This window comes from Cricetulus griseus, chromosome 4, assembly GCF_003668045.3.
Source record: "Cricetulus griseus strain 17A/GY chromosome 4, alternate assembly CriGri-PICRH-1.0, whole genome shotgun sequence".
Lineage (NCBI taxonomy): Eukaryota > Metazoa > Chordata > Mammalia > Rodentia > Cricetidae > Cricetulus > Cricetulus griseus.
The window spans coordinates 100461874-100477717 of NC_048597.1; the positions used below are offsets into that span (position 1 = coordinate 100461874).

General features: G+C 52.2%; 1 protein-coding gene across 1 annotated transcript in view; it reads left to right on the top strand.

The window, feature by feature from the left end:
* The first annotated feature begins 534 nt into the window (after nucleotides 1-534).
* Nucleotides 535-15844, top strand: part of Rasal1 (RAS protein activator like 1) — a 30090-nt gene continuing 14780 nt past the window's right edge. Inside the window, exons 1-10 of the mRNA XM_027414134.2 lie at nucleotides 535-599; nucleotides 3981-4037; nucleotides 6089-6202; nucleotides 6347-6408; nucleotides 10347-10476; nucleotides 13330-13411; nucleotides 13498-13629; nucleotides 14433-14518; nucleotides 15183-15300; nucleotides 15423-15576. Coding sequence (XP_027269935.1) covers nucleotides 535-599; nucleotides 3981-4037; nucleotides 6089-6202; nucleotides 6347-6408; nucleotides 10347-10476; nucleotides 13330-13411; nucleotides 13498-13629; nucleotides 14433-14518; nucleotides 15183-15300; nucleotides 15423-15576 — 1000 coding nt within the window. The remainder of the gene's footprint in view (nucleotides 600-3980; nucleotides 4038-6088; nucleotides 6203-6346; nucleotides 6409-10346; nucleotides 10477-13329; nucleotides 13412-13497; nucleotides 13630-14432; nucleotides 14519-15182; nucleotides 15301-15422; nucleotides 15577-15844) is intronic.

Consider the following 15844-nt stretch of genomic DNA (forward strand, 5'->3'; position numbering starts at 1 on the left):
TGGAATTGGATAGCAGGGGCGGAGGTGGGAGAGGAGTGGAGGTGCTGGGTTGGGGCAGGTGTGAAGATACCCGGGTTCTTGGAAGGACCAATGTCAGCTCAGTAGTGGCCCGCTGCCCGGCCCGATTGCGCGTGGCACCCAACCCCCTGACCCAAAGCTCCTGGGGTCCCCGGCTGGGTGCAGCAGACTGGGGTGCCAGCAGGGGGAGCTCGAGTGGGGTTCAGGGCGGGCGGGGCAGCTGCGAGGTGGAGGGCGGGATCGGGAGGGACCTCTCGAGCTGCAGACGCAGGGCTCAGTCTGCCCGGAGGGAGCGCACACGGCTACCTGTGGCTCACGACAGGACGCATGTCCCCTTCTTGGGATCCAGTACTTCTCCCTCCCAGCCTCGCGTCCTGCCCAATCACACCCCGTACTCGGATCTGTGTGAGCCTGTGGAGAGCGCCCCGGGCCCGAAGCTGGTGACATGTAGGGTCACCTGGTCCAGCGTTGGAACCTCGGCAGATTCCTTGCTTGGAAAGTTTGGGACTGTGCGCCATGGCCAAGAGCGGCTCGCTGAGTATCCGCGTGGTGGAGGGACGGGCGCTGCCCGCCAAGGATGTGTGAGTCCCTGGGTGCCCACTGGGGTGCGTGGAAGGGTTGTGGGGGCCTCTGTCTAGGACCCACAGTTGGGGATCCGCCCTCTCTGTCCCGTGAGGGGGGCACCCAGGCTTAGCAGGTGCCGCTCCCTGCTCCCCATCGGGGAAGGAGAGGGTATCTTTGTTCTAGGATGTTCCCAAGCACGTCTTCTAGGGCAGGAGAAGGGATCTCTGGACCGGTCCTTTTAGAGCCAAGGAAGGGACCGATGGTCCCTTCCTTAGGTAGAGCAGGTGTTGGAGGTGGGGCTTCTCCAGACGATGGAGCCAGAGCGGGGCTATCCAGGGATCACGGGTAGAGCCCCAGAAGACTGGGGTCCAGGTGGACCCCCAAGAATTTGAGTACCTCGGAGGTGTTTAGGTTTGCAGAGCTTCACCAGGTGCTCTGTAATCCGGAAACCCGAGTCCTCCAGTCTTGTACCTGCAAACCTATGGTGGGCTGTCTCGGGTCCCCAATTGCTATAAAAGACACTCACTCGCGTGTGCCTCATGTGATGGGGCTGGGGGAACTGGGTTTCTTTGCCCCTGTCCTTGGCTCTGCTTCTCCAGGGCTGAGTCAGCAAATGCTGACTCAGCAGAACGGGGTAGGTGGAGGAGAGGGTTTCCCCCTCCTGCTTGGTCTGGAGCCGGCGGAGGGGGGGCAGCGGAGGGGGGGTTAAGATATCAGCACCTGAGACAGGTGCTGCGATCCTTGGGAGGTGTGCTGAGTGACCTTGAACCTGCCTTTTGCTGGCCCTTGGTGTCCCATCTGGGTAGAGTGTAGAACTGGAAGGAGCTGTTGTTTGATCCGGTGACCAGCTGGGCTGGTGGAGGACACTGGCTAGGGGTTCAGCTGTGGAAAGGTAAGAAGACAGGGGAACTGGAGACCTTCTTTGCTTGGATGGAGGTCCTGCCTACCCAAGCTGCAGATTCTGCAACACCACCCTCTGATTTTGGGAATCTCCTTGTCCCCCAACACTACAGCTGTACCAAGAGGGGAGCTGTCTAGAGTAATCCCATCTTCCTCATCAGCTACCATAAATAAGCACACACCTGAAGTAAATGCAGGGAGCGACAGCACCAGTGTGAGCTATCCTCTCTTCAAGATGTCTCCGAACCTGAGAGATTACAGAACTGTGGGGCAGGAGTGGAGACCTGGCACTTGCTGGCTGGCTGAAGGGACCTGCCCATAAATAGGACTCTTGCCTCATTGAACTCCAGCTGGTCCACCAGTCTTGGGAGACAGTTGTGAGCCACTGGCAGATGTTGTCACTGGCTTGGATACAGGCTCAAGGGTTCCCTGCTTCTTCTGGAAGGGCTTGAGGCTTCTTTATATTCTTCATCTTCTTACCCCTCTCCCTCCAGTTTTCTGGCCAAGGTAAGCTCTGGCTGGAGTGGGCTGTGCCACAGAGCAAGGTTGAAGAGGTGTCACTGTGTCCTGCTGGATCTTCTCAACGCAAGCCGGGGTTTCCTTGTCTGGGAGTGGGGTGTTAGCTGGGGTGTCTTCTCATTTCGCCTTCGAAGGCAGAAGGCTTAGATTCAGCCTGACACTCAAGGTTAAGGTGGTGCCAGTCATCACTGAGGGCTTACCATGGACAGGTATCATGTTTAACACTTTGTGTGGTCTACAACTGGTTTCTCTGTTTTACAAATGGAGAAACAGAGGACCAGAGAGGCAGTCGTGACTGTAAAGTCCCAAAGCTAGGACGTAAGCACCAACAGCTTCAATGTATGAACTGTCTAGGGAAGTGATGCCTGAGGGTCACATTTTCCCATGCTTCACTCAGACAGGGGCATGGGAGAGGCTGAGAGTCTGGAGAGACCAGCGCCTGGGAGAGGCCAGCCCTGCCTGCCACCCTGACCCCTGCCTGATAGGAGCCTGATAAGGCCATGTGCGTCATGGCCCTGGAGTAGATGTGTTGAACCCTACTCCCTTGAGGGACCTAGGGTCAGTCAGGTTGCTTGGGAGAGGCTGTATCTCCAAGCCTCCATGCCAACTGATCCCAGGCAGTCTGGGCCACATCTGCACTGGGGAAGCTGAAGAATGAGGTAGAGAAGCCTTAGAGAGAAACTGAGGGAGAGGGAAGTACAGCCAGCCAAAGGCCCAGATTTTCAGCCAGTATTCCTGTTCCCTGTGGTTGAGCAGGTGGGTGGCTGGGAGGAGCAGAGGGGACATGGCTAGGAGACCCGGGGTGAAATCACATTTGTACCATCTATCTCACCTTCCTCCAGAGCCTGCACTCCACATATCCATTCTCCTGAACCTTCCCTGCAGGACCAGCCCCAGCCCCAGCCCCATGGAGAAGTAGGTGCAGCCAGCACTCCCATGCAGGTAGAAGTTCAGAGGCTATAGGAAGGTAGAGGTAGACACAAATACACAGATAAACTGTGTGCAAGATGGTTTAGGTCCAGGAAGGCAGCATTTAATTTTTATTTATAGGAGCCTTGCTCTCACTATGTTGCCCAGGCTGACCTTGAACTCCTGGGTTCAGGCAAACTTCCTGCCTCAGTCTCCAGGGAGTTGGGACTGTGGGTGTGGCCCATCCCAAATGGCTTGGAGGTTCCTTTTAGACAGTGGCTGTGAGAGACAACCTCTCCAAGGAGATGGCTTTGGGAGTGAGGCAATGGAGACCCAGGTAGGAAGCCTGGGGTTTACTGGTGACTGCTATTACAAGGGGGTAGGTGGGTAGGACCCACTTTGATTGGCCTAGGGCTCAGGGCTTTGTGATGGGGAAATAACACATGTCTTCTGGGATTTGACTTTGTTTGGTTTTTCCTGCTGGAGATAGGACCCAGGGTTTGAACACACTAGGCAAACACTACCACTGAGCCATACTCCAGCCCTACAGCCATCTTCTATGGGTTCAGTTTTGAGGTCCTGGACCCTGGTGTATGCCTGCAAGTCTTTCCTGCTGAGATGGGGGTAAGGGAAAGACTGGGGACATAGTGTTTGTCTCAGAAGTTGGTATTAGGGTCTTGTCTGTGTCTGGAAGCTCAGGGTAACCATGATCCCTCCTCCAAACCTTTCTTTTAACCCCTTATGCCGTGTGTGTGTGTGTGTGTGTGTGTGTGTGTGTGTGTGTGTGTGTGTTAACATCTGTTGGAGTCACAGTGACATAACTGAGGTTGTAGAACAGGATGGTAATACAGGCTTATACTGCCTGTGGGTGGTAGGCGACTGGCCTGGGCAGCGGTGATATAACCTGCTGATGTTCTCCAAGGTCTTGCCTTTTTGTAGGAGTTGCTGTGTGACCCAGGGTAAGTCCCCTACCCTTCTCTGGGCTTCAGCTTCACCCTGCCTAAGGTGGGGATTTGGGCTCCCACATGGCTTCCCCTTGCAATAGCCTCCTCGACCCCCTCTTCCCACAGGTCTGGAAGCAGTGACCCCTATTGCCTGGTGAAAGTGGATGACGAGGTGGTGGCTAGGTGCGTAGTCAGCATGGGGAGGGGAGGGGAAAGGAGGGGAGGGGACCCAGTATTTCCCAAAGGAGTAGAGAGAGCAGCCCCTCATGGAGTTAGGGTTGTCTTTCAGGCTACTTATGCCCTGGTCTCTTGGGTAAACCACTGTGGCCATTGTCAACTGGTCAATATCTTCTTTCTGGGGACCCATGATGTCTCTGGCTTCCTGGGGCTGACACAGCCACCATCAGGCTGTGCCGCCCCAGTGGCCTGTTAGGGGGAGGTGGGGCGGGCATCTCACGCTTCGTTGGTTTGGCTGTTCCGGGCCTCTGGGTGCTGCGGGTGTCTGAGTGTGTTGTATTCATACAAATAAATGTTCAAGTGGGAATGTGTGTGTGTGTGTGTGTGTGTGTGTGTGTGTGTGTGTGTGTGTGCGTGCGCGCGCGCGCGCGTGTACACACGTGTGTACATACCAGCTTGTCCATCTTGGGTGCCACAGAGCTGGTGTGAATGCTTCAGATCGTGTGTGAGCGTCCATGTGGGTGTGCAGTCCACAAGACTGCCGTGGGTACTGGAGCAGCGTTATGTTCATGTGCCTCAGGTGTGAATGCAGAGGAGTGTGTGGATCTCTGTGGGAACTGAGTCTAGATGGGACACCAGCTGAGTTGGGCTTCTTCTCTTCCCCTGAAGGTCAAGGGACAGCTCTCAACCCTCGGAGACCTGAGGGGGTGGGTGGGTGGGTGGGTGGCTGAAGCTTTGGTTTCTATGGAGACAGCAAGATTCAGGATGCTCCTGGCACTAGTTCTGGTCCAGATGGGCTGGGATCTGGGGGTGGGGAGCCCCTAGGGAAGGCTGACCCCTCCCATAGCTCCCTCTGTTTGTCCTATTATAAGATACTAACCCCCAAGCCTCAGACTGGCTTTCTCTATGCTTCAGGCAGCTGTTCTCCCTTCTTAGGCTGGAAGGAGCCAGCAGAAGGAAGCAAGCTTTGTATACTTGGTTTGGCTGGGGCTTTACTGGGCAGTGTAGAGTCTTTGTTCCCAGGAGCAGCCAAGGTGGGAGCCCTGTCAGGGTGTCCAGCCCAGATGCTGAACATATGCATGTGTGCCAGTGTTCAGCTTTGGCTGGACCCTAGTGTCCCCTGACTTTCTGGGTGACATGAAGCCCTGAGTGTTCTGACCACTGTTGGTCCCAGTGTCCTAGCCCTGCTCATGTTTGCCTCAGGGCCTTTACACACGCTGTTCCAGCCATCTGGAATGCTTGTCTTCCCTGTCCAGTTTTCTTTTGTCTGACTAATTTGTGTGGGAGCCTTCCCCTATTCCCAGCCCCAGGCTTCCCCAGGCATCACTGAACTCACCCCTATCATAGATGATGTCTACAGTCAGGGTGGGTGGGGGGGGAGGGGTGGGGATATGCGGTATTGGTGACTTGTGGATACGATGTTGCTATGTAAGCATGTCTTTGTGTCTCTGTGTCCAGGCTTGTGTTTATCCTGGACACTGTGTCTATATTTATGAACAAGTTTCTAGATGTTTCTGAGAATGCTTGTGTGTATCTGTGTCTGGGTGACTGTGACTCCCTGTGTCTCTGGCTTCCTCGGCAGGTCTAGGTGTGTTTTTCTGGTTGTATGTTTGTATGTGTTTCCATGGGTCTCTCTGTGTGTTTTGGTCTACTTGTGAAGCTCTTTCATTGTGTCTTGGGGACGTGTGTGCGCATGTGTGCCTGCATGTGTACATACACATTTTAACTCCCTGCAGCTGTGCCTGCATTTGTCTGCATCTCTTGTATGTGTGCATGTTGGGTTTGGGTGTGCTTCTCTGTCTGGGCTCATTTGTCTGAGAGCACTTGCTGTATTCCTGGGATGGGGGCGTGTGTAGATTCTAGGAGCCTGTGCATGGCCATGTCTGTCGTGTGTGTGTGTGTGTGTGTGTGTGTGTGTGTGCGTGTGTGTGTGTGTGTGTGTGTGTGTGTGTGTGTGTGTGTGTGTGTGCGCGTGTGTGCGTGCACCACTAGCTGTGTTTGTGGGGATCCCCAGGTCACCCACTGTATGAGGCCCTAACCCAGCACCCCTCTTGCAGGACAGCAACCATCTGGAGGAGCCTGAGCCCCTTTTGGGGGGAGGAATACACTGTGCACCTGCCATTGGACTTCCACCACCTGGCCTTCTACGTGCTGGATGAGGACACTGTTGGGTGTGTGGTGGATGGGTGGGGAGTGCATGGGGATCCCAAGCCAATCCACACACCAAGAGGAAGTGTGCTGCATCCAACCCCTGACACTGGCTCCACAGGAGGGTGCTGGTCCTGGTCTGACCCTCTCCTACCACTTTCCCACAGACATGATGACATCATTGGGAAGATCTCCCTGAGCAAGGAGGCCATCACAGCTGACCCTCGAGGTGAGCAGGGCCTGGCTGGCGGGAGAAGAAAAATGGTATGACCCACGGGGGGCCTTGCAAGGACTGAGGGAGTAGCCTCAGAGCCTGAAGGGGGAAGATCTCTCTCTCTCTCTCTCTCTCTCTCTCTCTCTCTCTCTCTCTCTCTCTCTCTCTTCTCTTCTTCTCTTCTCCCCTCCTCTCCCCCTCACTTTCCCTCTTTCTGTTTCTCTCTCTGGTTTTTTTTTTTTAAGACAGGGTTTCTCTGGAGACCAGGCTGGCCTCGAACTCACAGAGATCTGCCTGCCTCTGCCTCCCAAGTGCTGAGATTAAAGGTGTTCGCCACCAGTGCCCGGCTTCTCTCTCTGTTTTTTTGAGGCAAGGTTTCTCTGTGTAACAGCTCTGGCTATCTTGGAACTCACTTTGTAGACCAGGCTGGCCTTGAACTCACAGAAATCCACCTGCCTCTGCCTCCCAAGTGCTGAGATTAAAGGTGTACCACCACTGGCCAGAGAATGTGTCTTTTTGTATCCTGTCTCTTTAATTTGTAATTCAGTTCGTTTATTGAGCATCTAGCTCATTTTCAAACAGCAGAAGTGTGACACCCTTCCCACCTGGGCCTGTGTTCCCCATCGAGCTGCTAAGTCAGCAGCTTTAGTTTTGTCTTTTTGAGTCAGGCTGTCTCTATCTATCCCTAGATCCCTAGATAGTCTCCAAGTTGTGCTTCCCTTGTGCCTCAGTTTCCCTCATGCTGGTATTCAAATGCGCAGTATCATGCCTGCTATGGCCAGCCTCCTTATTTTTTCCAAACATTTTATATTTGCATGCTGATGGTGAAGCCAGGGCCTCTCAATCTCTGTGCCTCTAAACTCTTTTTTTTTTTTTTTAAACACACACACAAGAAAATAAGAACCCACCACACTCACACACTGGGAATGTATGCTGAGCCCTCCTCTGAGGTGGGGACCTTTTTTCCCCTCATATTTTTCCTGTGACATTGCTGAGGTCTAGAGGGCTCAGTGATTTGCTCATGGTACCAGGACTTGGAACTAAGGTTGTTTGGGTCCAAGGTTTTGAGATCACCATGTTGCATTCGTGTGTGTGTGTGTGTGTGTGTGTGTGTGTATGCTTGTGAACGTGGGTTTTCTTAGCCCACATGGGAGCCAGTTATACTTGGTTTTCCCTAGTTGCCTTTCTTTTTTTTACCTCATCGTGTATTTTTAAATTTGTATTTGTATTTTATTTTGGTTTTGTTTTGTTTTTTCGAGACAGGGTTTCTCTGTGGCTTTGGAGGCTGTCCTGGAACTAGCTCTTATAGAGCAGGCTGGTCTCGAACTCACAGAGATACGCTTGCCTCTGCCTCCCGAGTGTTGGGATTAAAGGCGTCTGCCACCACTGCCTGGCTTATTTTTATTTTATATGCGTGAGCATTCTGCATGCTTGACTCTAAGTGCACCGCATGTATGCAGTGCCTGCAGAGGTCAGAAGAGGGCGCTGGATCCCCTGGAACTGGAGTTACAGATGGCTGTGAGTCACCATGTGGGTGCTGAGAACCTAACCTGGAGCTTCTGGAAGAGCAGATGGTGCGGACTGTCTCTCCAGCCCCCTTCAACCATGTACCTGAGACAAGGTACCCCAGGCTGGCATAATATATGACAGTACTGTCTCAGCCTCTCAGTATTGGGATGACAGGCATGCGCCACTGTGCCTAGCAGCCACAGTGTGCCTTTTAGGTCTTTGCTTCACAGTGCTTTAAGGAGTTCTGAGTTCTGCAATCACTGCATTCTGCTGTAGTGTCCCATCATGTACTAGGCTTGCTCCCTGGTGAAGCATTAGGGGTGTTGGCCATGTGTTCCCAGCTCAAGCAGTTGCAACGGGCAGCCCTGTACTTACTAATGGTGTCATATATTCAAGTCCCCTCCAGCCAGAGAAATTCCTGAAAGTTTATGCATTGAATCAAACCATACATTCTTTTTGTTTTGTTTTGTTTTGTTTTTTTTGTTTTTCCAGACAGGTTTTCTCTGTGTAGCTTTGGAGCCTATCCTGGCACTCGCTCTGGAGACCAGGCTGGCCTCAAACTCACAGAGATCTGCCTGCCTCTGCCTCCCGAATGCTGGGATTAAAGGCCTGTGCCACCAACGCCCGGCCAAACCATACATTCTTATATGTATTATTTTTATTACATCACAGACTCCATAGGTTTCCAGAGCCAAAGGAAATAAGGACACCTCAGGAAGGGCAGCACCTGTGGGTGCTGGGCAGGGGAACATTGTCCTCATCTTGGTGGGACAGAGGGATTACACATGCATATCTTACCTCTGAGAATGGCTGAAAGAAGAGTGGATGATGATAAGAGTGGCTTTCCAAGCTGGATTTGGTGGCACATGCCTGTCGCCATGGTATTCTGGAGGCTAGCCTGGGCTGTGCCGTAGTGAGACCTCATTCATGTGTCATCATCATCATCATTATCAGTGTTGGGATTGGTTAATGGCTCCGTCACTGAGTTATGCTTCCAGCCCCAACTGTATGTTTACTAGTTATTGTATTAGAGCTACAGGGGTTGGAGAGATGGATGGCTCAGCAGTTAAGAGTGAACGCTGCTCTTCCAGAGGTCAGAGTTCAGTTCCCAGCACCCACATGTGGCTCAGAAGGGTCTATAACTCCAGTGTCAAAGGATCCGATTTTGGGTTTTCTTCTGGCAGCAGTAGGGAGCCTCCAATGGGTGTTTACTTGCTTGAGCCTTTGAGACAGGGTCTCACTATGTAGCCCTGGCTGTAGGGAGCCACTGATGGGTGTTTACTTGTTTGGTTATTTGTGCATTTGAGACAGGGTCTCCCTGGCTGTGGGGAGTCACTGATGGATGTTTGCTTATTTGTGCATTTGAGACAGGGTCTCACTGTGTAGCTTTGGCAGGAATCAGGGCTTTTCTTTTCCTGTGACTCTGACAGAAATGGCTTAAGGGAGGGGGGGTTATTCCGATTCGCAGTTCAAAAGAGCAGTTCATCGTGGCAGGAAAATTGAGGCAGCAGAAGTTGAGGGAACTGGTCACACCCCATCCACAATCAGAGAGCAGAGAGGAATGACAGCTGGGGCTCCCCTTCATTTCTTCATCTTGTATGGTCCAGGATTCCAGCCTAGGAAATGATTCTGCCCACATTGTGATGGCTCTTCCTGCATCAATTACATAACCAAGAGAATCCCCCATGGGTATCCTCAGGGGTAACCTAGATCCAGCCAATCCTGCCCAGGTATGCCTGGAAGCCTATCTTCCAGGTGGCTCTAGAGGCTGTCAAATTGATAACACTAGCCACAGTTACAGGTGCTTCGAAAGTCAGACATTTAAAGAGATAAAATGGCAGCTGAAGGTTAAAGCACTGAGCCAGGCATGGTGGCCGAGCAGTCAGGAGGTGAAGGTGGGAGACACAGGAGCTCTGGTCTATCCTGGGATACATAACAAGACCCTAAATGGAAACCAAACAAAAGAGAAGTGGGGAAGGAAAGATGTTTGCCAAAGAGGGATTGAGCTACAGTGGGAGTCAGAAGTCAATAAACAATACGTTTAAAGTGTGATGAGAGGTCTCTGTGTGTGTGCATGAGCATGGGCATGTCTGTGTCATTCAACGTTCCAGAGTACCCATGATGACAGCCCGAAGCTGCACTGCCCATGTTCAGACTCCATCTCTGTTGTTTTCTTCTTTTAGAGACAGGGTTTCTCTGTAGCCCTGGCTGTCCTGGAACTCTTGTGTAGATATGGAACACACAGAGATCCTCACGCCTCTACCTCCCTAATCTCTGTGTGTAGAGGGCAGTTTCTTCCTTTGACACGGCTGATTGCAGACCAAATCTGAGGTCCTGCCTGAAAAACCGCCAGTATCATGTACGGTCATCATCAGTGGCAGTTGTGAGCTGACACAATGCCTAGTGAGCTCAGGTGCTTGCTAAACACCATGTCTGCCCTGCAGGGATAGACAGCTGGATCAACCTGAGCCGAGTGGATCCAGATGCCGAGGTGCAGGGTGAAGTCTACCTGGCCGTGCAGCTGCTGGACGATGCCCGGGGACGATGCCTCCGCTGCCATGTGAGGCAGGCCAGGTATGTTAGCCCTGGGGGAGGTGTCCGATGTTCTGAAAATAAGCAAAGATGTGGCCTGATGGGTAGAGTGCTTGTCTAGAATGCATGAGGCCCTGGATTCTAGCCACAGCACCATATAAACTGTGCACACGTCTCTGATCCCAGCACTCAGGAGGTGGAGGCATGAGGATCAGGGATTTAAAGGTCATCCTTGGCAACATAGGGAGTTTTAGACCAGCCTGGGCTATAAGACACTCTGTTTCAACAAACCAACAAAAACACAAAATCAAGTTGGGTGGTAGCAGTGCTAATCTCAGCACTCGGGAGGCAGAGGCGGGCAGATCTCTGTGAATTTGAGGGTCTTTCTGTGTAGACCAGGCTGGCTTCAAACTCACAGAGATCTGCCTGCCTCTGCCTTCCAAGTGCTGGGATTAAATGCTTGGGCCACCACATCTAGCAAAAGCAAAATTTTAACTGGGGTCTTCAGGGACAAATAACAATCAGCTAGATACAAGAGGTGGGCAGACAGATGTGTGTGTGTGTGTGTGTTTGTGTGTGTGTGTGTGTGTGTGTGTGTGTGTGTGTGTAGATGAATGTGGGGAGGGTGTTAATAATTAAGTTTTAACAGCTCAGGGCTGGTGAGATGGTTCAGCAGGTAAATCACTTACCACTCACATCTGATGACCTGAGTTTGATTCCTAGAACTCATAGAAGGAGAAAACCAACTCTTGAAAGTTGTCTTTGACCTCCACACATGTGTATAAATGTATAATCACAGACACACACACAGACACACACACACACACAGACACACACACACAGAGTCACAGGTAGACAGACACAACACACACACACACACACACACAATCACAGATACACATAGCCTCAGACACAGACACAGTCACAGATACACACACAGACACACACAGTCACACACACATGCCATATATACAAAGGCACAGTAATAAATAGCAGACTGTTACTTCTTGGGCAGAAGTCTTAATTATTGGCTCACTGAAGTGATGGGTGGCCTCAGGCATGATGGATCCAGGAAGGTGACATCAGGTAGTGTTGGTGACCTACCAACTTTGCTTGTACAACTGACCAAGCACCTCACTTTTACAGAACATCCCAGGGTTAATTATTGTTGGCTTGACCTGGGGTCACACTGGAGTCTTGTGGGCTGAGAGGGAGGGTGGCTAGGAAAGCCTGAAGGAAGTCAACAGACACGGGACAAGTGAAACCCAGAGGCGGCCTCTAGAGACCACACCCATCTTCCCTTCGGCCTTCCTCAATGCCCCCGTCCTCCGCTCACATCCCTCAGCTGTGTTACAGCTTCTACCTCTTGACACCATGTCTTTCTGTGCTCCACTTACCTTCCTCCTGGAGCCTTCACTCTTAGGTTCCACCCACACACATTAAGGACGGGATTCATATTTCTAGCTTGCTGTGTGACCATAAGACCCTTCCTTGCCCTCTCTGAGTTTCTCCTGCCACCTCTGGATTCAGGTCTCAGCCTTGGCCCCAGCTGGATGGGGCAGAAGCATGAATGAGGAATGACCCAAGAAGGAAGGGAACCAGATACCAGATACCAGATTGTGTGCAGGGGTCTGAACTCAGCTCTTCTGCCCATGACCCTCTCCTCAGACACTAGGCTGTACAGGATCCTTGCAAGCAGGAGAAGGACCGATTGCTGTCGCTTAGCAACTGTGTTGGTTCCTAGGAAACCAAAGGCTTTGGATGCCCAGCAAGGCTGGGAAGAAAATGGGAGGAAGAAACAGCCCCTGGTGGTGGTGGGGTGTTCCAGGATTTGGGGGCCGTTAGAAGGGGGATGGGGAAGCTGACTCAGGTGAGGCTTTGAGTTGTCATGGTAACCACAGGCAGGATGTCTATGTCTCGTTCTTTCCCTTTGTTCCTAAGCAAGGTGTGGGCATGGATGTTTGTTGAATGAATAAGTGAGCTGAGCCCAATGCTACACTAAGTAACTTACTTGCTTATGTCATTTCATTGGACCCTTGGTCCTATGAACTTGATCTGTTACTGTCCTTTTCTGGACTAAGCCTCAGGGAGGGGTGGTGACTTTTTCTAATGTCACTCAACCAGTGAATGCAAGGTCAGGTTTTGAATTCATGCCTGTAGCACTCCATGTAGAGCTTCTGGGGAGACTGAGGCAATCTTTCATTCCCATTGTCCCTTTCCTGTCTGAAGTTTATGATACAGAGTCTGATCTTTCTGTGCCTCAGTTTTCCCTTATGGAAATCAGGGGAACTTGGGAAATCTCATGTTTCCCCAAAAGTTTTGTGTCTGGAAACTGCGGGTCTGCGTGGGTGCAGTGATGGACCTGGCCTGGGCCCCTGTGATGGACAGGCTCATTGCCTTGGAAACAGATTATTGCCATTAGAATGACCTAGTTTCAACAAGCAGTGATGGCGCTCACCTTTAATCCCAGCACTTGGGAGGCAGAGGCAGGCAGATCACCGTGTTCGAGGCCAGCCTGGTCTACAGAGTGAGTTCCAGGATAGGCTCCAAAGCTACACAGAGAAACCCTGTCTTGAAATAGAAAACAAAACAAAACAAACAAAAGAACGATCTAGCCAGGGGCTGGAGAGATGGCTCAATGGTTAAGAGTACTGACTGTTCTTCCAGAGGACCAGGGTTCAATTCCCAGCACCCATATGGCAGCTTACAACTGTCTATAACTCTAGTTGTAGGAAATCTGACACCTTCACCCCAATGCACATAAAATAAAGGTTAAACAAATTATTTTTTTTAAAAAAGAATGATCTAGTTTCAACTCTCTTTCCTAGGCCTGCCTTGGGCTCTGGGTCCTCAAAGGCCTGTGACCACACACCCATTGTCTTCCTCTGTCCCCAGGGACCTGGCCCCCAGGGACATCTCCGGCACTTCTGACCCATTTGCACGTGTGTTTTGGGGCAGCCATAGTTTGGAAACATCGGTGAGCAGACAGCCAGGCAGGAATGGGGCATTCCTCAGTGGGTAGAGCCAGTCATGACTCCCACTCACAGCCCTTTCCACCCTCAGACCATCAAGAAGACCCGTTTCCCACACTGGGATGAGGTGCTGGAGCTTCGGGAAGCACCGGGGACCATGTCCTCACTGCGAGTGGAGCTCTGGGATTGGGACATGGTGGGCAAGAATGACTTTCTGGGCATGGTGAGTGTCCCTCTCACTAACAAATGCCCTCTGTGGTTCCCCAGTACCTCCCATGAGCAGGCAGATGAGATAGGGATGGAAGATGGGCATTCAAGCTGCCTGGAGTACCATGGCCAGCCTAGCCTCTTTGCTCATGAGACAGTCAGGAAAACTGAGGCTGTGGAGGAGGCAAGGACCTATCTGAGGCCACAGGGTGGGCCCAAGGCTCCTGGGTGTACTGGTGCCAGCCATCGGCATTGACCTAACCCTGTCACCATCCTGTGAGATTGACAGTCATTGCCCCCCTCTGCACATGAGGAAATTGAGGTTTGGAACATCAAAGTGGCTTTTCCGAAGCCCTGTGGCTCTTAGCTCTTCTCTTGTCTGAGGCTGTGGCTATGACAGTGACCTTGTGCTCACTACTGGGTCACTGTGTGGCCCAGGGCAAGCCATCTCTCCAAGCCTTAGCTTTTTTCTCTTGCTTTCTTTTATTTTTGGTTTTTTGAGGCAGGGTTTCTCTGTGTAGGCCTGGCTGTCCTGGAACTTACTCTGTAGATCAGGCTGGCCTTCAACTTGCCACTGCCTCCCAGGTGGTGGGATTAAAGGCATGTGCCACTACTTCCCAGTGCCTTAGCTATTCTCAGTTTGTAAATTAAGTGTCTCCTAGAGGCCCTAAGTGCCCTGGCTTGAGAGAGAGGAAGAACTGGACCCTGGCTGGCCACATGGCATCTGTGGATGGCAATCCAAGCTTTCCCTCCTGGGCTGGGTGGGCTCTGTGTCAGGCAGGACAGGGCCCCCAGATGAGGTCTTTGTGTTCCCCACAGGTGGAGTTCACCCCACAGACCCTCCAGCAGAAGCCACCCAACGGCTGGTTCCGCCTCCTACCCTTTCCTAGACCTGAGGATTCTGGGTAAATGTGGGTGCCTAGGGAGGGGCACCACTTCAGCTTATGGACAGATTATCTTGGGTGCTGGCACCAGCCCGACCTGTCCCTCTGGCCCTAGTCACATGTCCCCAGGATGTTTTTGTGAACCCACACAGCGCCCCTTGGCCCAACCAGCTGTCCACCATAGACAGGCTCACACACCCAATGCATATTAGAATGTTTGGTTCCCTTACGCCTGCCTTCCTGGCCATATGTAGTTCTAGGAATTGAATCCAGGGCCTTGGCTGTGCTAGGTAAGAGCTCTACCACTGTCCTGAGTAGCTACCACTGACTGTGCACACTGACCACAGAGCTCCCTGTCCCTCTCAGTCGTTTCCTGGTTGGTTATTCCTGTCCACGCTGTTCACATAACTGACTGCACCACTTGTGTCCATAAGACCCACATCTTACTGCCCTGCTTACACTTGCTGTTCTGTAAGTCCTGTGTCTGTGTGCCTGGCCATGGCCTCCGCTGTGGAGTTTCCACATACCATCTGGGACCCCCAATCCTCTTTCTCCCTGTCCATTTCTGTCCCTGTTGCCTTCCTCTCCCCTTCCCCTGTACCTCTTTGTCCCTTCCCATGCTCAAGTCTCTCGCTTTGGGCTAGCCTGCACTCACATCCCCTTCCTTATGGTCTGCTCCATGTAGGGGGAGCCTGGGTGCCCTGAGGCTGAAGGTGCGCCTCACTGAGGACCGTGTCCTGCCTTCCCAATACTATCAGCCTCTCATGGAAATGCTTCTAGAGTCAGTACAGGGGCCAGTTGAGGTGGGTATGGTGGCAGGTCCTTCCACCTGGGTTGCTGGGTGTAGCTCTGCTCCCTCAGGAACCAGGGCCACTCTTCTGCTTTGGGCCTCGGGTTATCTGTTGTCTCTTCTGTCCCTGCTCAGGAGGACACCACCAGCCCCCTGGCTGTGTTAGAGGAGCTGGCCTCTGGGGACTGTCGTCAAGACCTTGCCACCAAGTTGGTGAAGCTCTTCCTGGGCCGGGGCCTGGCTGGGCCCTTTCTAGACTACCTCACAAGGCGTGAGGTGGCTCGAACCAGTGAGTTTCCCATACAGATGTCACTCCCCAAGAATTGGTCTGCAGAGGATTTCCAGGGGAGAAATGGGGTTCTTTAGAGGACTTTTATGTGTTGGGGTATCTATGCTGTGAACCCTGGAAGGCTGAGAGCACATGCATAGCTTCAGGTGCTGTGTCACCTCAGGCAGCTTGCCAAACCACTCTGGGCTTCTGTGCTATGGATAAAGTTGACATTTTGGGGTTCTTCCTGATTCTTGAGGCCAAAAGAATCATATCTCCACATTGAGTG